Raw genomic sequence first — 22,517 nt, 5'->3', positions numbered from 1 at the left:
CTTGTAAGTATCTTCAGAGATAGATTGTTGTTGCTGTTGGTAGCACAAGTTGCTTTGAAGATGGCAGCTGATGCTTTAACATGAACTTCTGAGCTGAGAAGACTCAGGAAGCTGCCAGCCCTTGCCTTAACGAAAGAGAAGTTTAAAAATTATTGCCTTTAATTATGTCCTTAAATTATTTTCTGGCTGTGTCAGAAGATAAATTTGCACCAGAGCTCTGTATTGATTTGACCCTTCTAAGCAATGTTGTTTGTTCTAGTGCAAGCACTTTACTCTTTGCCAGTAGCTCTAAAAACTGTGACACAGGCTTGGACAGCAATAACCCATTGCTGCTTAAACTTTCCTTCAGGGGAGCTCCTGATGTCAGGCATGTAGCCACCCATCCCAAGGAACTTGGTAACATTTGTGAAAGAGTACGTGACTTTACACTGTACTCACTTCTTCACCAGACAAACCTGGAGACATCCCTGGGGTTTCATATCAGGTTAGGGCCCTAGTGTATCATATTCTGTGTTCTTCTTGGGGTGAGAAAAGTTGTCTTTCATTTTGCTCTTTTAAGAATTGTTTCCAGTAATGATCACTGTCTTGCTATATAGATAGACTTGCTAGGAGTAATGAAGCTTCCAAGACACCAGTAAATCAATGCTGGGGTGAAAGGACTTTCCCCCTCCCCCTTGTCTTGGTTTTGATGTGCTGATTTTAATCAAAAGCATTCTGTAGTTTGTATGATGGGCCAATGGCAGCTTGAGAGTATGCCTGTAGATTTTTCAAGGGAGTGTGAAGAAGAGATTCAAGCTCCTGCACAACTCAGCAAGGGGTAAGATGGTTTAATTATGTAACCTTGCCTTAGAGCAGCAAGGGAATGGTATGGGGTGTACCAGAAAGCTACACCTGGGCAAGTATGTATGCTAGTGTTCTGGAGATTTAACATCTTGATAGCATCAAAAGATTTTGTATTGCTCCTCCCAAATTCAAGCTCTGCTACTGGGGGCTCTTCTATGTCTGAGAAGTGAAACAAGGGTTTGTTGTGTTGGGTTTTTTTTTTTCTCCTCAGTAGATGGCAACAAGGAAGGAGAGGAAGGAAAGAAATATTATACAGAGGAAGTTTTTTGAATGCATTCCACATGTACCCAAGTGCCTCACTTAGGTAGTTACTGTTAAGCTATCAAAGGGGAATTAAACTCTGTACTGATACAATACAGTCTGGATTACATGCAAAGATGTCCTGGAAGGCTAGTAAGCTACTAGCTTACCAGATGTCTACACATGTTTCACAAGTTCTTGAAAAATAGGGAAAAATGTGTAGCAAGTATCTCTGTAAAATCTTGTCTGAGAAGCACAAAAAATAAAGTAGAATGAATCATTGATTTATAGTCTTGCAAATATTTCTAACATTATTAATGCTTCCTCTGGCCAGGTTCTTTGCTCCTACATGCAAAAAGCAGGGGTTAATTCAGCTATGTGTAAGCTGAGGGAGAAATCTTTGGTGTCAGCCCTTAAGCCTTTTGCTATAGCTTGCTGCAGAGAAAGCTTCATCTTCTTCATGCATCCTCTTTCTGATCTGTTTACTACTTAAATCTTAATTTCATTGTGATTTGGTACTACCCTTGTAGTAGCATTTAAGCTTGCATACTTAAGGAACAGCAAACACCATGACCTTTCAAAGTAGCTGAACAAGTGTCAATCCAGCTTCTAACCAGTTTTTACACCTCTTGTTACTAGGAAAACAGTCAAGTATAAGTTTAATATTCTTGTGTGTTTAAAATCCAAACTATTCCTGGTAGTAGCTTGGACTGTAGCAGTTTTTTTTAAGTAGCCACACTTAAACTGCTAGCAGACTGTTCTATTTCAGATATACCAGCAATAGTATTTGCAGCAAATACTATTCTTCCAAGATACCATAGAAAAGTATTGTGTTCATCTCCAGGAACAGGCTTTCATTAGCCAAAAATTAAGAGGAAGGATCTACCAGAAGAGTATTAACATCTGTATGGTTCATTGGGTTTACTGCCTTTATTAGAGATTACTGTATGAAGTTATTTAGCTTGCCCTCAGTATGGAGACTTCTGCAGGCTGATGCTCCCACCACTGTCAGGTTACAGGGCTCTTGGCATTCTCTTCCTGCACATATGGAGCTACTTGGAGAGTAAGTCCTTCCCTGGCAGAAAGTTGTGCAACATGCGATCAGGGAGAAGAGGCTTGTGACTGTACTTTGAGCTGCACTGTTCCCTTTCCTTTAACAGGTGCAACAGGCTCCTTACTGGTCTTGCAAGAAACTTGTCTTAAATACTTACCCATTGTGCAACAAAAACAGGAGTGTGATCTCTTTTGGTTGGTTCTGTTTGGCATCTTCCATGAGCCATTTGGACAGTTATACTGAATGGTTTCTATAGGGTCATTTTTTTTAAGTTGTCCTCATGTGAATGAAGAGTGAGCTGCAGCAGTTGCTAACAACATTCATCAGTGATTATTCATGAGGTAATACATGAAGAAAGTTAAAAATTAAAAAATAATCCCTTTATTATGGCATGTTATTCTAGACTGTGAGATGGCAACCACTAGATTAAAAAACAGGCACAGCATAGCTTCTGGAATCATGCCTTTCCCCATCATAGAGCAGATGGAAGCATGCAGCTCTGACAATGCAAGCTGACCAAAAGACATTAACTGCTATATATATATATTAATGTGTTTCTTCCCCCAGAATCGTATGCAAATCTAAAGTGTTTCTTGACATCATTAATGCACTCGTATAAAGCATAGCTTATTGGAATGTTGTTTACAATGCTATTCTAGAAACTACTTGGAAGAAGTATTTGAATCTTAGCTGTCTTCAGTTGCTGTGGCACATTACTTGCATTGGTATCACAGCCATGCTAGATGAGACTGAAGAAGGACCTGCCCACAAGACAGGGTAACAAAAAACACTAGAAGTATTTTAAACTGGAATGAACTCTCGACACTTCTCAGAAGGTGACTGGCTTAAAAGCAAACATAACTGCAACCTAGTGATGTGGAAGGGACATTGTACTGCCTATGTGGTCAAGCTTTTCTTCATATGTGGGGACAGACTCTTAATAACAAAAGCTGTGTCTCTTATCTAATCATTCCAGTTACTGTTTAAGTATAGTTGGAACAGAGATGGAGAAAGCAATTTTCAGGCCCTGAACAGAGATAGAGAGCTCTTTCCTGGAGCTTTCTTTCAGGAAGCAGATGCATGCCTGTGCTGAATCTTCCCCCCCCCATGAGAGTGCTCTGAGCACAGCACTGTTTAGAGGTGCTCCTTCCCAGCTGCAGGATGCCAACAGGCAGCTTTTTATATGTCTCAGTTCCCAGAACACCACATTCAGCTCTAGGCAGGGGGACTTTAATACTGATTGCTCAGTGTACTGACACCTGAAGCCATTTTCAAGCACTTCTCTCAAGCATGTTAAAAGACTGAACTACAACAGGCAGTGCAGGGATATGAGAGTCCTTCAAGAGCAGTTTTAGACAGGCCAAGAGCCTCTCTTACTTAAGAGTACTCCAACTTTTAATAGTAACTTGCAGTTTGAGAAGGGTGGAACTTTTAAAGGTCATTTAAAGCACATTTTCTAGCACTGCTGTTCTAAAATCAACCTTAACACAGGTGCCTGTGCAGGCTCTAAGCAATCACATCAAGCTGCTGCCAAAGAGCTGTTGAAACTCTGGCTTGACTGCATATAACGAATAGCATGTCCCTGGATAACAGCAACAGCAGCAAGTGGGGGCAGAAATTTAACATATTTGCTATCCCACACTGCCCTGCTGCAGCTATGTCCATCAAAGTCACTGCTTATTACAGTTTTCCCTGCCACATCTGCCTAGTTTTGTTTACCTTAAGCAAGGCTCAAAACTACAGTTTAATAATGCCTTTCTAATGCTAGCATCAGAGTAGAACCAGCTTTGTAGCAAGTTGTTCCCCACAGCCCAGTCCTATATTATATCTCAGTGTTAAGGAACTACATGTGGATTCCCTCATTTTAACCTGCTGGAGCATTAATAATTCTATCTAGGCAAGTTATGTTCCAAACATGAGACACCCAATACCTCACAGTATCCTCCAAACAGATACCTATTTTGTACCTGCTGCAGTGGGAAAGTGTTATTCTGTATTTTGTTAAATGAACCAGGCATTCCCTGAGCAAGATTACAATATAGAGGCTGTGAAAAGTGCTCTTTGCTTGTATGAACACATTCAGACCAACTAGACTGGGCAGCAAACACTTACTTTGCACTTGCCACAAGAGGCAAAATTTTATATCAAACCATCTGTACATGTTCTTGCATAGGGAGTAAAGTAAAGGCAGTTCAAGTGAAAGCATGCATCTTTTTCTAAAGATTTTGGTTTTGAAATCAAGATTTTGCTGGTGGAAGTTTATGGAGTCTTTATACCTGTTTCATCTTGACATGATTCTCCTTGGCCTCTTCTGTTTCTGTACTTTAGGTATTTACTTAAAATGTAGCACAGCCTAAGTTGCCATCCTCCATATTTTTACATTAAAAGTTTGCCTTAACTTTACTGAATTTATTCCTGTTCTTATAGAGAAAAAAACAGAGCAGCTTACTACCATACTTTCCACATTTCAAAGGCCCTAAAGGCCCTGCTCTTTTCAGTCATTCTTGTTTGTGGTGGGGGGGGGGGTGAAATAGGGCAACAGTAAGCTTAGAAACAGGCTCACAAGCAAGATTCAAACTGGAAGTGACACACAGTAGTTCTGTTTGATGACAAACTATATGCAGTTCTTTAACTCACAGAACAAGAACCACAGCACGCTTCAAAGCAAGAGATCAACAGAAACTACTTGTTGTGATGCACTTGACTACATCGGTCACCTTGCAGCTAGACAGAACACAGCCTCCACCAAAACAAATCACTTGCTTGCGTATTCTCAGCTTCCCCTCTAACACATACAGATGTAAGGTTTAGAAGCAGCAGCATCCACCATTGAGCCACATGCACACCCACAGAAAAAGCACACCATTTCTGACATGAAGGAAAGCTAATGCATATGCTCTGGCTGCTAAATTCATTACTTTTTTCCATCTTACCAAAACCTGTATTTGGTAAACTTAGGTTTGAACACAGCATTCTGAGATGTTGACAACTTATGTTCACTACATAGGGGAGGAAAGGCTAGTTCTACTCCCAAGCCTTAAATTTTTCTCCTGTTTTTCCCTCAGTTTTAAATGTAATCTGCAGAAATTAAATTTAAATCATGTTCTCCCTCCCCTACTTGCCTCTGGAAAAAAACACAAACAAACCAAAGATGGTTTTAGACTGTTCAGTTAAACTTTTCTTAGTCATATCCCTCAGCATCTCAATGTGTTGCTAGTAGTTTACTTCCAACTTTATGTATTTCTGCAAAAGAATGCTTTTTTTTTTTTTGAGCACACATAGGCTTAAAGCAGCATGTGGATTCTCAAGAAGTGGCCTGTAGGAATGCATGGACTTGCTTGTCCAAACAGCAGCACAACAGGAAACTATCCATAGAACATGTTCTGCAATTGACTTTGGGGAAAAAATTAATACCATAGCGCAGAACTTATTTTCTGAGAAAGCAAGTCCCATCTGTTCCCACTAACTGCCCCATATATTCCTTCAACAGTTCAATTGTCTCAGCTGTCTGTTCGGAATGCGTTGCTTACATTACACGCTCCTTGTTGGAAAGGTGAAAATTAGTGTGACTTGATTCTGCAGAAGTTAAGAATTAAGTGACATAAATGCCTTTATATTTACAGAAACACAGACACAAAAGTAATCAATCAAGCTGAAACACAGAAGCTTCAAACTTAAAAGAACAGACAGACTTCTTGTTTCATTTTTTTGGATTTTTTTTATTTGGGAAAAGTGCTTCTTACAAAAGGCAGCTGCAAAACAATACGTTATAGACCTCAGAACAATTTCTCATTCCATTTAAAAGTGAAAGGAGAGGCAGTCTAGGGGACAAGAGCAGCAGGAGAACAGATCACGGGGCATCCACAAGTCAATAAAAAACAGCAATAATGTAATGCGAGGTTAAAATTCCTGTGCTGGGGTTTTGGTGGCAAAATAATTTTTCAATGCAAATTACAGCCTGATACTGCATAACTGCCTTTGTAAGCAGTAACTCACCCAAGCTGAGCAGTTTTGCCAGGCAACCTGCCAAATTCAGATGCTGACGGGCACGCGTACCTTGAACTAGCCCAGAGGCACAGCGATTTCCTAGCAAAGCTCATAACTTCAGTGGTTACACCAAGTTCTAAAATTTACAGAGCAATAAAGCTAAAGGGGCCTCTCCGGTGTTCCTCTGACCCCGCCTTGGCTAACCGGATTTCTGCTCCTGCACAACCCTAATCATACACATGAAAGCGAGCTGGTGTACTAGGGAGTGCCGTCTAAAGTTAAGCAATAGTTAAGATCACTGCCACAGACTGGGCTGAGACCACTAAACCAGTTTCATGTCCAACTGGAGGCTAGACTTCATGCACCAAGAGGGGATGAAAGATGGTTTCATCATTTTTAACTTATGCAGTCTCCCCATCCTTGAGGTCCAACTCTACATTTATCTGTATATACACATAGAGAGTTCTCCTTTCACAACGACATTTTCCTTTCATGCTAAACACAGTAAAAACCCAGAACATTCACACCTGGTTCTGGTTACACAGTAGTAATAGTAATGTGCAAGTAAACAAGAGACCAAAATCACAAATGAAGACGTGTACATGAGGGGGCTGGAACGGAGCTGATGCCAGAAAGAGAGTATTTGTATCCAGCCTGAAGTCAGAAATATTGGTACAAAGACAGAAAAAAGGCCATCAGCCAATTTACATCCCCACTGCACGGCCACTGCTCATTTTTGTATCTGGGCTCTTCAAAATGAGTGTGGAAGTCCTGTAAACACTTTAACCCTGGAAGTGGGTGAGCTCTGTTGGGTACACATATGAAGCAACAAACCTAAGCTAACTGTTTGACAGTTAAATTCATTTTTACAAAAACTAATATCTTAAAGATTTATTTCTTGTTATTTGTTTAGACAGAGGAAAAACAACACTCCTAGGGTAGGAGGGGATGGGAAGAGACAGACCCTGGGTAAAAGTTATTACAACAGCACCTGGAATTGATCGGCCTGCCTAGGAGAAACACAGGCACTGCCACAACACCACAGGTAATAGCTACTGTCTGAAGCCAAGACGACAGTCCACACTCCACTGACAGGTGCTATAGATCCAAGTCATAATAATCTTCCAGCTCATCATGAAACAAGTCCCACTCATCCTCAGAATCTGTTAGCTCATCATCACCTCCTGCTGCCAACAGCATAAGCAACATCTCACCAAGCTCAAAGGTCACCACCTCATCCTCGTCGGTCTCAAACGGATCACCGTTCTCTCGCTCCTCGATGAACTCCCAGAACCGATTCCTCCGCTGGGCCTACAAGTGGAACACAAGTGTTTCCCCAGGTGACCAAGCAGTACAAGATAGGAATCTTCCCAGAGGCTGACTAGGTTCAGCCCCCAGCATACCTTCTGACATGCAAGAAACCATGTTTCTTTCAGGGAGATGCTGAACTCCAGTAGAATTTACCCTTACACATCCCCATTAATGCTGCTCAACATGCTCTACTTCAGCATGTTGGTATACTAGGAAAGTTTTTAAAATTCACTCTTGCCATCTTGGCCTCCAGCAGTCAAACTTAGACAACTGCCTCCTTCTTATTCACCATTACAGATGTCTATCAGAAGTAAAAGAGTCAATATTTCCCTGTCCTTTTCTCAAGGCAGCTGATTTAACGCACACCCCTCTTGCACTCTCTTTGTATAGAAAGAACATAAAACAGCAGCACTGACCCGGTATCTACTTGATGTTCCCACTTTGGGTCTCTGTGGCTCCTCTCGGCGGCCATCAGGATATGCATGTTTGTAAAAACAGTTCCCTCCAAATGGACAGCTCCCACGGCCTTCGTCAAAATACCTGCATGGCTTGTTGCTGGAAAGGAAAATATCGCAACCCTTACTCACAGCAGACCCCAGCCAGATTTCAGAATTGCATTTACCTGTAGTCCAAAAGATCTCAGGTACCATTTGAAGTTGAAGGTATTTTGTCAGCATAACACCTACACGCAGAAATAATGTATTACACAATGTGTGTGGGTTCATGCATGCACAGGGACACTTGATGCAGCATACAAGCTCACACTACCTTATGGCTACACCACCAGCATTTTGTGTATAGAAGGGAAAGATCGAGGTCAAAGAACACAGGATAGCTTTGTGACCGTGTGGTTGCATGCATGTGTTGGGAGAAAGGTAAGGATGCACTTCACCGTGGTAGAAACAAGGTACAAGAGGGCTTTATATCAACACCCTTCTTCTCCAAGTGTGCTTTTATCTCTGATGTCTCAACTTGACAAAAGGCTGTAGTGCTCATACCTCATTGCCTCCTTGTATTTCTGAATGAGTTTCTGCTTCTCTTCCTTCTCCTCCACCCAGTACTCACTTGGAATGACAAAGTTAGATGTGATCCGACATTCTGGGCAGGACCTGGGGAATGAACAGACTGTGCTGCAAAATTCCACATTACAGGGCGCTCTCTCTCCTATAGAACAAGTTATAATGGTATATATCCATCTTTAAAGATGTATTGTACCCACACACTTGCTGTATGGGCTTTTCAATCTAGATTCTCTCTTACACACGAAGATAACCTAAACTCTCTTCAAGAACTCAATGGCAATGGCAGCTGCTCAGCTTGTCTCAGAAAAGCTTGAAAAAACACTTCACACAGACTCTTTTTTCTTTAGAATTAAATAAATTTATTTTTTTTTATTTCTGTATTTGATTTGAACTTTGTTTTTTTAGAACAGCCTTTAAAGGGAGAAATGTTTTGTCAACTGATTAATGAACTAGGGCAATAATGAATTAAGAAGCATACATTCTAAACTGGTTAATCTGTTTTCAGATTCCTGGCTGGATGTCCAAGATGTAAACAGTAACCACTGGACAACATGCTACTAAATAAATTAAAGTTATTTTCTACCATTAAGTGAGTTCTGCAAACTTGATCCATATGAGCCAAATCAGAGCATAAACATTATCCCTAACACTTATTTCACTCCCAAACTAACTAAAGTTAATATGCATTAAATGTAGTCTCTGTGCAGTCTGCATCTGGAAGTCTGTTGCAAGTTGTCATAAGTTACTAAGTTCTTCCATAGGAACAAAGCACAATCGAAACGGGAAAGTGCCTCACTTTATAATCTTGCTCTCAAATTGTTTAGCACTCCTCCACTTGCGGATGCACTTGAGACAATAAGTGTGGCTGCAGTTGGAGAGGATCCCAAAGCGGCGCTCACTAGGATTAGCTTTCTCATACACCACCTCCATGCATATCCCGCACACCATGTCTTTACTACGCTGGACGGCAAATGAAAGCTCCATGTCCTTCTCATGAGCTTCAATGCAAGACTGAAAAGAAGAGACAAAGAAAACGACTCCAGAGACAACTGGTCACCTGGTAAACTCTAAGCAGGTTTTTAAGCTCAGTTTTACTCTGCTGTTTTGCATAACGAATGGAGTATGATTAAGCTGAAAAATCTTTATCCTCAAAAAAAAAAAAAAATCTGCTCTGAGTGATTGTTCCCCACTACCTGAGTTCAAATTCCTTGCTTCAGATATTGCTTTTAAACACAAAAAAGGCAATCTAAAAGACCATCTTGTTTTACTAGGCAAAGAACAAAGCTTTAGTATCTTTAAGCAGACTGCTCTCCCAGCACAGATAAGGAAACCCAGCTGCTTTTGAATATGGCCCTGACAGGAAACAGTCCAGTTTACAACAGGAATTTCATTCACTGTCTGAGCTGCATGCACCTTCAAATGAAAGGGAATTAGTGACAAGTGATTGTGGGGAGCTAGGAAGCAATAACTTAAAGCTGTTTAACACCAGACAGTTGTTTGCTTACCTTGATGTGCTGGGATCTCTGTGCAGCATCAATCGGATGCAAGACCTGCAGTCCACACATGTCACACACATCCCCATGGATATACACGCAGTTTTCTCCATAACGACATTCTCCTACTGCAGCATAGGGGCACAGCTCCTTCTTTATCTCCACGTCTGCTTCCTGTTTTTCATATTCTTCCTCAATCACCATCTCCTGCAAGGGTGCTTCAACACAGGAAGGAGCAGCTGGGAATAAAATTAAGGACAGTACACAATACATTCAGATTTAGAGCACTGGGAGTGAGATTACATTGTTCTAATGCAAAGTAATCTTTGGGTAACCCTGCTCAAACTATCCAAAGAGAATAATAAAAACAACCAAGGTTCATTTCAGTCCAAGTTATACACACCCTCAACCTGAAAAGTTATTTTTCCGCTCAAGAAACATAACTAATTTCTTCATCTTTCAACCCAGACAAGACTTAAGCAATCAAGGTTTCAGTGGTCGAATTCAGATCCACTTACAGGCTAAGTCTGCACCAGAAAAATTTCACTAGTCCTCGGCAGCTTTAAGTACATTTTTATACAAACTCTTGTTCAGCAACAATTAAATAAGGTTACAAATCTCTCACTGCTTTGAGAATCAGTTTCACAGGTCAACCTGCTAATTTTTCCCCATAGGAGATTCCCAACTAAAAAAAAAAAAAAAAATCTTTATTACCTCTTCTTCTCCACGAGTTCTAGTAAACTGGCAACAAGAAAAGTAACACATAACCATATACTAGGTTCTAGTGCGTTCTGCCTACTCTTCTGAGTATCTGAACATAATATGAAAATTTTTACTTATTAATTGAAATTCTGCCCCCCGCCCCAATTGGAAATCCATGGTCTCCACTTCCAAAAGAAGTAACAAAAAACACAACTTCAGTTTCTACTCCCTCGACTGTCATTTTTGGCAGTGATTTTCCTAGTTACTGTGGTTATGGACTTTTTATCTAGTTGATGCACATGACTTCTGACATCTTGTTTGACCTTTACTGAGGAAGGAGAGTTTAGTAGCTTGTACTATGGATGGGCAAAGCCCACTAGACAGACAAATGCAGCTGAGTTCCAAAGGAACCCAGTGATACAGTACTTCTTTTAATTGGGCTGGGAAGATATCTTTACTTACGACAATTCTACATCCCTGGAAAATGCATACTTTGAAAGAAGAGGCACATTTGAAGCTTCTCTTAACAGAAAAAATTTCCAGAGTCACTTGCACTCCTCTCAAGAATATCTTTTGTCAAAAGTTTATTCAGTAAGGGTTTTATTCCTTTAAAAAGAACACCTACAAACAATTATTACTTGAGGTTCTTTGAAACATTTATTTACTATGCTGGCAAAAAAAAAAAAAAAGTATAGAGTTGTTACTTAAAACAAACCACCACCACCAACAACTTAATAAGTCAACAAGTACAGTACACAGCACAGCTACTAAATTCCAGTCCAGTCTACAATACCATCCTTGCACAAAAAAAAGTACAACCAGTCCTTAGTGACTAGACCTCTGGACAACAAGGTACAGATCTGTGAATGTCTTTAATAATGGCTCTAACTACAATAGGAGAGGATGTGAAAGAGAAAAACATGCTACAAGTGACATCAGTTTTCCAGTCCCAGTCTTCTGTGCTGTCCCAGCACTTCCCCTCAGTGAGAGCTATATTTTCAGGAAATAAAAATTAAATTAGTATTTCCACTTCTGAATATCTCAGCTTCCATAACCAAAAGCCCTGTATGCATATTCTCCTGTATCTGCTGCACTGCATCTGCTATATTTTTGCCTCCTCTTTGAAAGCAAAACTAGAGAAACTCACAAGACTCCATCGCCTCAGTAGTTCTGAATCCAACATTCCTCCAAGTAACATTTACTCTCTAGGACTCTCTCTGCTGTTTTCAAGACCACTGCTGTCCAGTAGGTGGACCCAGTCCCTCTCTTCTCACTGCCCGTTTCACAGTCAACGTGGTTAAATTCATACTAGTGAAAAAACACTAGTTCACTACCTTAAATCCACAAACCACCTCCTATCACTCTAGGACACACTTCACGGCATCAAATATGTTCACCTTGTAGCAGCAGGCAACATACACCCAACTCAGAGTGTTTCTCCTATTTCTGCCTTTCTAGTCTTTCTCAGTTATTCCCAAACATCAGCAGCAGCAGAAAAAATACAGAAGTATGGTGCATCTGTACATCTAACAGGTCATCTTAAAGATATCGTGTTCAGTCCCAAATCAGAATCATCTGCATTAGCAGAATGTCTTGTACCATAGTAAAAGACAAGCATTATAGCCCAAGCTACGCATGGTTAAACTGACAACCCTGAATCTTCAGCATTTGTAAGACAATTGAACAGAAGGCAAGTTGAGGCAGGGAAAAATCCAATTATATTCTAGGAGAGACTTTTTCCTTGTGAAAGAAGTCAAACACTGCAAAGGTTGCCCAGAGGTTACGGCATTTTGAACATCTCCGAGAATATTCATCTAAACAAAGCCTCTGGTAACTTGACAGAGCTGACCCTGCCTTGCACAGGAAATTAACTAGATGAAATGTAGAGGTCACTTCCAATCTAAATGATTCTATTTTGATTAAAAGATATAAAAAAAGATCCTTTGTCTCAGTTAACACAGAAGCCATATATATATGGCAGTAAGGTGACACATTAACAGGTAGAAGACAAGCTTTCATTCCTTTGGATTACACCCAAGTCACAGATACACCAAACAATTCCATAATCAAGCTTCTCAACAATGCTAGCAAAATGTTAATGTTGCTCAACCATCCCTTTCCTCTTCACCCTTCCTCAAATCTGAACCAAGCAGGCTCCAGCACCACCCTGTAACATTGAGAAGCTAACTCCTCTTTTCAGATCTGAGAATCTGAGCAGTGCTGTGGAGGCAAGTGTAATCTGAACACTGGATGACACAACTTTAAACTCTTCTGGACACAGGTGTCCATTTTGGATTCAAACAATTACTTGAGTACTCATGGCTATAAGTCTCAGAGAGACAAATTTCAGAAATGATGCTGAAGTTAACACGTTCAGCCTACTTTTCACCTAAATTTTAAGTCTTTGTTCTATCTTTCTGCAGGGAAAGCAGATGACAAGTATGCTACTTAAACAGTCTGGTCCCATATGATGAGCTGCTTCAATCTCATTCTCAACATGAGCAGTCACAGTACTAGAAAGTCAGGTCTCAGGAAGGTAACTAGAATAGATGATTTTCAGCCTCTGGTCTGAACTGCCATGGCATTCATGAAAGCAAGCATTAGCCTTCAACTCATTCTACAGGAATCTGTAGGTCCACTGGAAAACCTTTAAGAGATTGCAAAAACACCCCTCAAAAAAACAAACAAAAAACCCAAAGGCAGTAGATTATCTTTCCAGAGTAGTGATACTAATTGCATCACCAGTATTTTCTTCTCCCATCGCATATGCAAACTGAATTTCAAAGGAGATTCACCAAGTCAGTCAGAGCCATAACAAGAGGAAGCCAGTTATGCAGACACTGTCTTTAAGTATAACTGGTTTCAGAACATCAGGCCACAGCAGTAGTAACTGATGTGGAACAGTCCAACTATTCACATCAGAAAATTCAAGCCTAAGTTAAGGACAGATCACTTGAAATGATTAATAAATAAGAATAGCTGTACTCAACAAAACCAAAGGCATTAAAATAAATGCACTACAAACAAATAGTTGACCCATGACAGAAATTTACTGTTATCCCATGATCAGCTTACCACGTCCACAGTATGGCTGCCCAGGGACAAACTCTACAGCATTCACCCAATCTTCAGCACCTACTCCTGCAGCTGCCAGATCTATATTTTCATCTTCTATCTCAGCAATCATTTCTTCAACTGTTGCAGGGAGTAATGCAAAGTCTGAGGATACTGAGGGATAAATGTCTGCATCTGGATTCACATCAGTCATTTCTTCCTGTTTCAGTGGCTTGGTATGTTCATATCTAAAAAGTTAAAACACACCATGTCACCTCTCCACAAAAAAAACCACCTCCACATAGCAGGCCAAAGGATTAGAAATAAACTGATTAGCATGTAAACACTCTATTCTGAAGAAGGACTTAGAAGCAGCTTGGAAGAGAAAGCCACTGATGAACCTTTATAGAGACATGACACTTGTGTCACCTATCAGCACTGCCTAAGGAAACAGAAGGTACTCTGTGATTTTGGAAGAAATGGAGCAGCATTATTTAGTGAAGCCAACAATACACTTCTTCCTTTTGGATCCACATCTCTTTGTGAAAGATCTTTTTTTCAGCTATGACAGCCATTAAAACTAAGTACTGAAATAAACTGAACTTAGAATGACACCTCCAAATCGCTATATTACAAAATGTTAAACTAAGATTTAAAAAAATAATGAAGCATACTCAATCAACATTACTGCAAGTTTAAAAAATATTATTACTAATAAGGCTTTTAGGGAAAGCAAAAATGGTTTTAGACTATTAAAATATGTAAAATATTGTTTATTTCATCTTTATTTAATCCTTTTTAAAATTCTGATTTTTTTGTATATTTTATACTGTACATAATATATTAGTACAGCAGTAGATTTATATAAAGCATAAATAAATATATATTGGGAGGTGCTCAAAAATTTTTCACTGTTGGAGTGCCTGACCAAAAGTTTGGAAATCATTGATCTACATGATCAAGAAAGCAACACTGTCAGACAGAAGGCTACAGAGAGGCTTATTTTTGTTATCTGTCTTATACATAGTAACCATATATTACAGAGAGGCTTATTTTGTTATCTTTCTTATACCTAGTAACCATATGCTAAATGTGAAAGTAAAGCTAACCATGAACTACCATATGAAGTCATGATGCAAATGTTTAATTATGCATTAGAGCTGTAACAAGACAGAATGTTAAAAATCCTGATAGATTTTAATAAGTAAACTTAAGATGATGCAAACATTCCTAAGCCTTTGTAAAGCTTTGCTACACTAGGAAAGCATTAATTTCCTTCCTTCACACTTTTTTTTTCTTTTTTAATAATTTCAGAGATTTGGTTAAATCATACTATGTTTTCATAATGTAAGACTATTTTGTACAGACAACATTTTAGAACCTACATGACTACCCTCCACTTACTGTCCCAAAATGGCAGTTCAAGTGTCAGAGTAGCTATTCCTGAAGAGATAAACACAATCAGAGGAAAAAAATTTGTACGTGTTCAGGCTTTTATGATCACTTATGAAATGTAACTCAGTTCCATCAGTTTAGCTAGTTTGAATGCCGTCCGAGATTTCAATTACTTCAGCTACTCATGTTATTAATAAACAAACAAAAAAAACCCCACACCCTGACAGCTAGTACTTTTACAAAAACCAGTTCTCTTCTTGCCTTGCCTTTGCTTATTTATTTCCATAGCAAAGCAAACACTACAGTATTTAGCAAGGGAAGGCAGTCTGTGAAAAGAAGCTATTTTTATACATTTCTGAAGTTGCAAAGAAAGAGGAAAACACTTTAATATTTATTTTCTTCCTATGAGGTATCTAATCAGGGACTCAGAGTGAAATCACTCTTCTACAGGATGGTCAATGGCATTTCTTTACCTGCAATGATCTCCATAAGCACAGCATCCTCGCTGATAATACCTGCACACCATGGCAGACTGACTAGTGGAGAGGTCATGGGAGTAGCGACAGTTGTCTCCTTCCTTGCAAACTCCATGCATGAAGTATCTGCAAGAGAGAAGATTACTATCAATTAAGGAGAAGCACTGAAGACGCAAACAAAATATTTGGATAATGCATTATTTTATAAATCAAGGTATGCTGAATTAAGAACTCCACTAACAACTCACATGACCACATCCCAATATAAACATACAAATAAGAATGTCTGAGACAAGATGAAGCCTTAGCTATTTCAAGGAACTGCACTGCACATTTAGAGATATGGGCTCAAAAAAGCCAGAAAAAAACTTGCAAAGCAAACCTTATCCTAGGCTATGACAGAGAGGGGAAAGTCTTGCACAAAGCAGATGAGGACACATTTTTACTTTAACTCCTGTGTTCTGACACCAACAAAAACCTTAGACAAGCCCACCACTGAATCTGAAAATCAAGATCAGACACACCCTAAACAAGTTTCCCAGGAGCTTGAATCTATTTTGAATTCATAAATAATTCAATCAGAAGTAATTTCCTCTCCAAGAATGCAAAACATGTTTGTGATGGATAATTACATCTGACAAAACATGCACATGAGTTTTTGCCATAGGAGCCAAATAATCAGTAGAAGTACTCTGCTTCAATACTGTTCTGTCTTGAAAGACTTGAGTACCATTTCAAAGCTCTTGAGGACAGGTTGCTTAAGTTTAACACGTCAAATAACAGGTTTAATTGAGAATCGTCAAATTCAGATGTTCAAGGACACTTAGCAGTGATTTTCCATTTAGTTTAAATTTTAACCGAGGAGACATAAACTTCTTTAAATTTCAGGTACTGTAATTATTCAGACTCAATAGACTCATATCAAAACCACAATTGAAAATACAAGTTGAAGTACATCTTTCCCAATCGACATAGAAATACTAGCCAAGAAGACACTCCCCCCGCCCCCAAGCAGTGTAAAAACTAAATCCATCAACATGTTTACCAACACTTCAGTTTAGAAAGAGAAGCACTGGTCCCCAGATACCAAGTAAATTGCAAACTCTAAACTCATTGGAAATACCAAGACTGGTAAACAATAAAATTTGTTAGGGTTTAGATCTCATACAAATTCTTCCCTTCCCTAAAAAATAACACTTGAGGGAAGATTGAGAAGCAGATTATACCCTTCTAAACCTATCTTGCTGCTGAAAGGGGTAGTTCTGCCCTACTCCTGTTACACACTTTCTCGGCTACAGGTTGGTACACCTACGCAGCCAGAATAAGGTCATCCAACCAGCTGACTGCACAGCCACACAGCAGTACAGCCAGCACGAGAGGCAGAAGGATCATCTTTCAGCAGCACAAACTAATATTAGGATAGCTCTTCACAAAACAGCACATTCAAGTCAATATTCCTCAACTTAAAAGGTGTCAGGCTGCTGAACCTGTCATAACTGCATAGGTATTTAGTTTGCTATATATTTAAGCGAGATAAATCAAAGTGAACAATTCATCAAATGGTGTAAGCAGGGCTACATCTGTAATCCAGGACAAGGGATATATTAAAACCTGAGGTGAGTCTTAAGAGGGCTGATAACTCTCCATGCGCAAAACCAGTGGTGCATTCAAAGTGATTTTATAAACCACCAGCTGACACTTGTCATCAGACTGCAATTCACACTCAAAACAATCACCTGTCTGTACACTGTAGCCACATAGTAACCAGATAAGAAATTTGATCCACCATAAAAATAAATGGTATAAAACCAAGATGAGGCTCTGTAGGATATTCTCCCCAGAGAGACGAGTACCCTAGTCAGGTTTGCCAGGTGGGTGCACAAACAGCTATGCCAGCATACACCAGGAATAGGGTGTCACAAAAAACCCCAAAAAACTCACACTCCATAACCAGCACTCTCCACTGTGAGCAAAAAGAGGGCAAAAACCCCCCACCACCCACACACCCCAACACAACATCACAACCCACCCACAAACAAAACCATCTGAAAGAAAAACAAACAAAAAACAACACACACACATACCACCAAACCCAAAAAAACCCATATCCAAACCCCATGAACTCATGGAACCAGAACATAACTGGAATTTCTGGCCTGCTTTTAAGAAACGGGAGTCACACCAATAGGATAAAAAATAATTCAAGTTGTTAAACATTTGTTCTTTAACAACTGTATCTCCACCCTTTGCTTATGTCCACACAGCATTGCTTCCCCCCTGTGTCAGAGCATGCAATTTCATAGCCAACTGCTGACTCATCGGGAAATGGCTTCAGATGTAACCTGAAATTCCTTTTGCTGCCCCCATGGTTATTTTTAATCTAGATCAGTTCACTCCTCAGCCACACTGCTACTTAGGCCAACAACGTGCTGGGACACCACTTACAGCTGAAATAAGCGACTAAGAGAAAGGCAACAACCTGAAGTGAGGACTTCTGTTAGAAAGTATGTAGCCAACATAACTTATCCTAAATAGGTAAGCCTCAAAATCAGGCTCTGCCACTGTTTCTAAGACAAAGGAAATGGAGTTCCAAGTCCCTTTCCTCTTTCCCAGCTAATGTTAGAAATTCCTCTGCAAATACAGATTCTGTATAATTCTGAAAGTTGTCACAATCCATTACATCAATATGACAGGCTATAAAGGGAAAAAAAACCAAACCTGAAACACTCACAAGCTAAATTTAATTCACAGATCACTTTAAAAGGCCTGCAATCCTACACAGCAAACTCGGCATTATTTGAATAAGAAGGCTGGAGTGGGAGGAGAGAAAAACGTATTTCTTTAAGGATTACACAAACCCCCACCAAGATGTAAGATTTTTTTACTTTAAGGTCAAAAGAATTTTACATATGAATTTGCTTTGTTTGGCTAAAATATGCTTTGGTGATGTTCAAAAATAAACAGTGGATTATTTTTGATGAAAGGTAACAAAAATTCTGTTGGAGAGCATCTTTACACACACAGAGGATTCAATTGAACTAACTTCACACGACAGCAATACCAGCTCCTTGTTTCTGGTTACAGGAAAAAAGGATCCTTAAAACTGAGAAATACATGGTTACTTGACTCACTCAGCAATATATAGAAGGATATCTGAAATTTGCATTCTGTCAAGTAACCAGAGAATACATATAATTTCATCTGAAAAAGTAAAACTAGATCAAGACAAGTATATAACTGGGTTTCTTCTGAGTGTCTATGATGCTGCCATCCAAAAAGCACTTATTCTGGCAACACTGCTGTCTTTCCTATTCAGATATACTACTGTAATTTGTTGAGGCTGCATGGGGAAACAGACCTGAGAGTCCAAAGCCAGATCATCTCCTCAGTTCGGTTCACAGCATGACTGTACAAAACATGAGTGATACCAACACACAGAAGAGCCACTCACAAGTGCTACAATTAATTTACTAGAATACTTTGCTTTAAAGTATAATAATCTACTGAAGATTTTGTTTTCCACTGCTAGAGTAATATTCCTTCCATTACTTGTCACACGCTGGCGAAAAGTAATACCTTTATCAAAAAGACAATGCAGTATTAAACACATGTAACTGCAGTCTAAAATCCTGAACATGTACCAGCTTCTTTCAGATGCTTCCTTCTACATAAAGTCTTTACCCTTGTAATCCTATTAGTGAAATCAATATGCAATACTTCTTTACGTAGCTTTTGAAGCTTGCCATGGGTTTGCTTATTCAGGTATGGTCTGTTCTTTACTTCAGGTCTACTTGATTCTGCTTTCAGGTAACCCCATGTTGTTCAATAAACTACTGGTTTCGCTGAATTAGAATGTCACACCTGGCAACAAACCTCCTTCAGAAACCGAGACATCGCCATGACTGGCAGATAGAGAACCTCCAGATAACAGCCAACTCCATATGAACATTAGCTTCTTCAGGTGCTGTACAGAGACTGAAGAGGCCAGCATGCTGTTCTAGCACAGCACGTGGGCGTTCAGCCACATGGGCAGCTGACAAAAAGCTGCATGAGTTAGTAACCTTAAGAAAAAGGAAAAGAAAAAAAAAAAGAAGTAGGTCTTAACAGCATTTATCTCCTTGTCCCTTCTTCTCCATAACCTCCTTTGCAAGAAGCTCATCGGGGATCCAGAACAGAGCAGCTAAAGAAAGGGTCAATACAAGCAGGCTGTTAAGAGGTTTGCACTCCATATTTTATCACTAGTATTGCACTGAATCAAGGAGGCAGACTTTAACAGATTCAAATTCTTCACATTAAAACACAGATAAATACCTGAACTAGGTATTCAGAAAGAACAGTAAAGATACAAACACACAGACAACTCTCAAAATACACCAGTTATTTGCTAAGAGTTTTATTTATGTTCAGTTATTAAAAAGTGAAATCTAATCTAGTTAGGTCAACTTGATGACCTTAACTATTACTGCATGACATCCAGAAAACACAAATATCTGGAGCTAACCGTGTCAAGTCTTTGGAAAAAAATGTTGCCTATACCACGGCTCAATAAAACCACATATCCATCCGAAACTGGAAGGACAGAGAAGCTTGGTAAGGACCACAGTTCTTTTCCTTATTTCTAACATATCAAAAACAAAAGGATCAGAATATTAAATACAAAGTAGTTATGAATTAGTTTTACGTCCTTGTGTTTTATTCCAGATTAAAATATTATAAATCATTACACACCATAAAGTCTTGAAAACTACTAGATTACAGAAGCAATGTAAGAGAACTACTTTTCATGACCTCTTAAGGAACAGGAACTCCTATGCTTCACCCCAAGACTTCTAAACTTTAGCTGCAAGAAAAGCAGAAGGGTAACATCTGCAAACCTAGATGTCTAAGAGAAATCAAAATCCTTCATCTTAGTCATTATGTCTCTCACTCTGAGATATCAATCATCCATTCCAAGGATATCACAGTGATATAATAAAACTCATTAGCCAAACAATTTATCATATCAGGTATTCAAAGAAGCAGGAAGAATTTATTCTACCAATTCTAAAACTTTCAGTTCTGATAAAAGAGCAGTATTGCTTCACCAACCATAAAGTGCAAACTACTTATATACTGAAGAGACTACTACTTCCCAGAAGTTTTTCAGGCAGCATTTACTGTAATCCATACAATGATTCAAGTAAATAAAGCCTATAAACGAACAGAATGGTGCAGTGCTACTCAAAACAGAAAGTGCTCTACCTATATGAAAAACATGCAATTCAAAATTTAATCCTTCATCACACAGTTAAATCCTCAAGCTCTTTTATGAACGTAAAACAAGATTTAACAGTAAGAAATTTATTTTCTTGAATATGAATATATCCTATGGAAACCAAACTTAGAAAAACAAAATTCTTATCACACATTCACAGAAGCTCAAGTGGGAATTGTTCATTTCTAAAGTCTGAGGAATGCTAGTGCCTACAACTTGAATGACCCACTGAAAATAAACAAGTAAATAGGCAATGGGGTGACCGGGAGATGAGTCAAAAAGAATAAAGAATGTGGAAGTACGAAGCTGAGACCTCATTTTTGTTTAAGCTCACATTAAAGCATCTTAATCATTACAAAAGAGTAGCGTTAACTTCCTACTAGTCCTGAGTGGTTGGCGAATAAATATATCCCTTAGACAGACTCACTGCACTGCGTGATACTGATGAACTTGACTGCTTCTGTACTATGGTAGTCACTGTCTCCAATAAATTGATTGCGTCTGTTACCTGGGAAAATATATGTGTATATATCGCTCACCAACCCATTTCACCTAATTGAGCCTTCGATCTTCAGAAATAAGCAGGCAATCTATATAGAGGGAGGACTAACCTATACCCTTGCAGCTCACTTAAAAGCTGAGCTAAGCGTAACTCCCGGGCATTTCCTCATCGCTGGCCTACACTTAACTGCCACGCATCAAACATTAACCCGGTTATTCACAGGCAAAACTCTTTGTATGCAGAAGTACTCAGAGAGAGCTGAGAAACAGTGTTTCTTAAATGGACACATTAACGCTGCATTAACCAAAAAAACCAGTAACCAGCAGTTAACAGGAGTGCTTTAAATACTGCGGGGCATACTTAACAGCACAAAAGAGAGATACAGCGAGCAAGCTCCCTGTGAAAGCCAAGGGATGTTTCTTAATACCGCGATTAGAATCTGCAATTAGCACAAATGGAAAAATATGCAGAAAAGATACAGATCTGCATCAGAATCTAGAGTCTTTTCCCTTCTGCCCAATGGATGTTCCTTTTTGCTTCGAAGTGACTTGGAATGTATTTGCCTAGAAACTTAATTCAGGTTAAATATAATTTGGTTTTATTTAAATAAAAAAATAACAACTTTAAACAAATAATCAGGCTATGTTCCTTAGTGCTAATCTTGGATTACCACTTGGCTTTTATACAAGCTAATATATTTCTATAAAAAACATTTTATATTTTTTTCAGCCTGCAAATACGCCAGCCGTACAAGTTTAAAAATAGTCCACCTGGCAAGCTTTACAAGATGCAGTATGATTTGCAGAATCCCCCATAAAAGATTTCTCAAAAACACAGTTTAAGGAAAAATACAAATAGAAAATGATGCAGCATACAGTATTTTAATGTAACACAAGCATCAGCACTCCTTCCATTTTGCGGTCTATCATGACTTATTCCCTTTCTCTGATTTAATAAATATTTCTTGCTATACCAACCACGAACTCATGCCCATTTTTCAATTTTTACTCAAATGGACGAGAACTTAAAATAATTTCGTATTTCCTGCTTTATCGCGTTTTCTGGAACGCGGTTACAGGACTTTCATCCTGCGGTCTCCTTCACACCGATCACTACGGGCATATTTCCACACAACAAATAGTGGCCCACGGCCTCTCCTAAGGAGCCAACAACGCTCCAACCCC

The 22,517-nt window shown here is 39.2% G+C and overlaps 1 protein-coding gene across 2 annotated transcripts; it reads right to left on the bottom strand.

Annotated features, from left to right (window-relative positions):
- Positions 1-5,851: 5,851 nt before the first annotated feature.
- On the bottom strand, positions 5,852-15,708 carry MKRN1 (makorin ring finger protein 1). 2 transcript variants are annotated; one of them, XM_010078151.1, is made up of 7 exons: positions 15,575-15,708; positions 13,728-13,954; positions 9,963-10,189; positions 9,254-9,468; positions 8,434-8,544; positions 7,852-7,990; positions 5,852-7,435 (listed from the first exon to the last, which is right to left on the bottom strand). In XM_010078151.1, exons 1-7 carry the CDS (start codon positions 15,694-15,696, stop codon positions 7,223-7,225), a joined length of 1,254 nt encoding a protein of 417 aa, XP_010076453.1. In that variant the 5' UTR covers positions 15,697-15,708; the 3' UTR covers positions 5,852-7,222. The 2 variants fall into 2 exon arrangements, with proteins under 2 accessions (XP_010076453.1, XP_010076454.1); XM_010078152.1 differs by having other exon boundaries at positions 7,876-7,990.
- Positions 15,709-22,517: the final 6,809 nt, after the last annotated feature.

Source organism: Pterocles gutturalis, unplaced genomic scaffold (assembly GCF_000699245.1).
Source record: "Pterocles gutturalis isolate BGI_N339 unplaced genomic scaffold, ASM69924v1 scaffold32818, whole genome shotgun sequence".
NCBI lineage: Eukaryota > Metazoa > Chordata > Aves > Pterocliformes > Pteroclidae > Pterocles > Pterocles gutturalis.
This window is presented reverse-complemented; position numbering and strand designations above follow the sequence as displayed.

What these genes read in the sequence shown, in the direction of transcription:
- MKRN1 (XM_010078151.1), bottom strand. Translation starts at nt 15,696, where the DNA reads ATGCATGGAGTTTGCAAGGAAGGAGACAACTGTCGCTACTCCCATGAC. An exon ending in TTTGAGAGCAAGATTATAAA is followed by an intron (nt 8,545 to 9,253) that starts GTGAGGCACTTT and finishes TTCATTCCCCAG; the next exon opens with GTCCTGCCCAGAATGTCGGA. An exon ending in GAACATCAAGTAGATACCGG is followed by an intron (nt 7,436 to 7,851) that starts GTCAGTGCTGCT and finishes TTCCACTTGTAG; the next exon opens with GCCCAGCGGAGGAATCGGTT.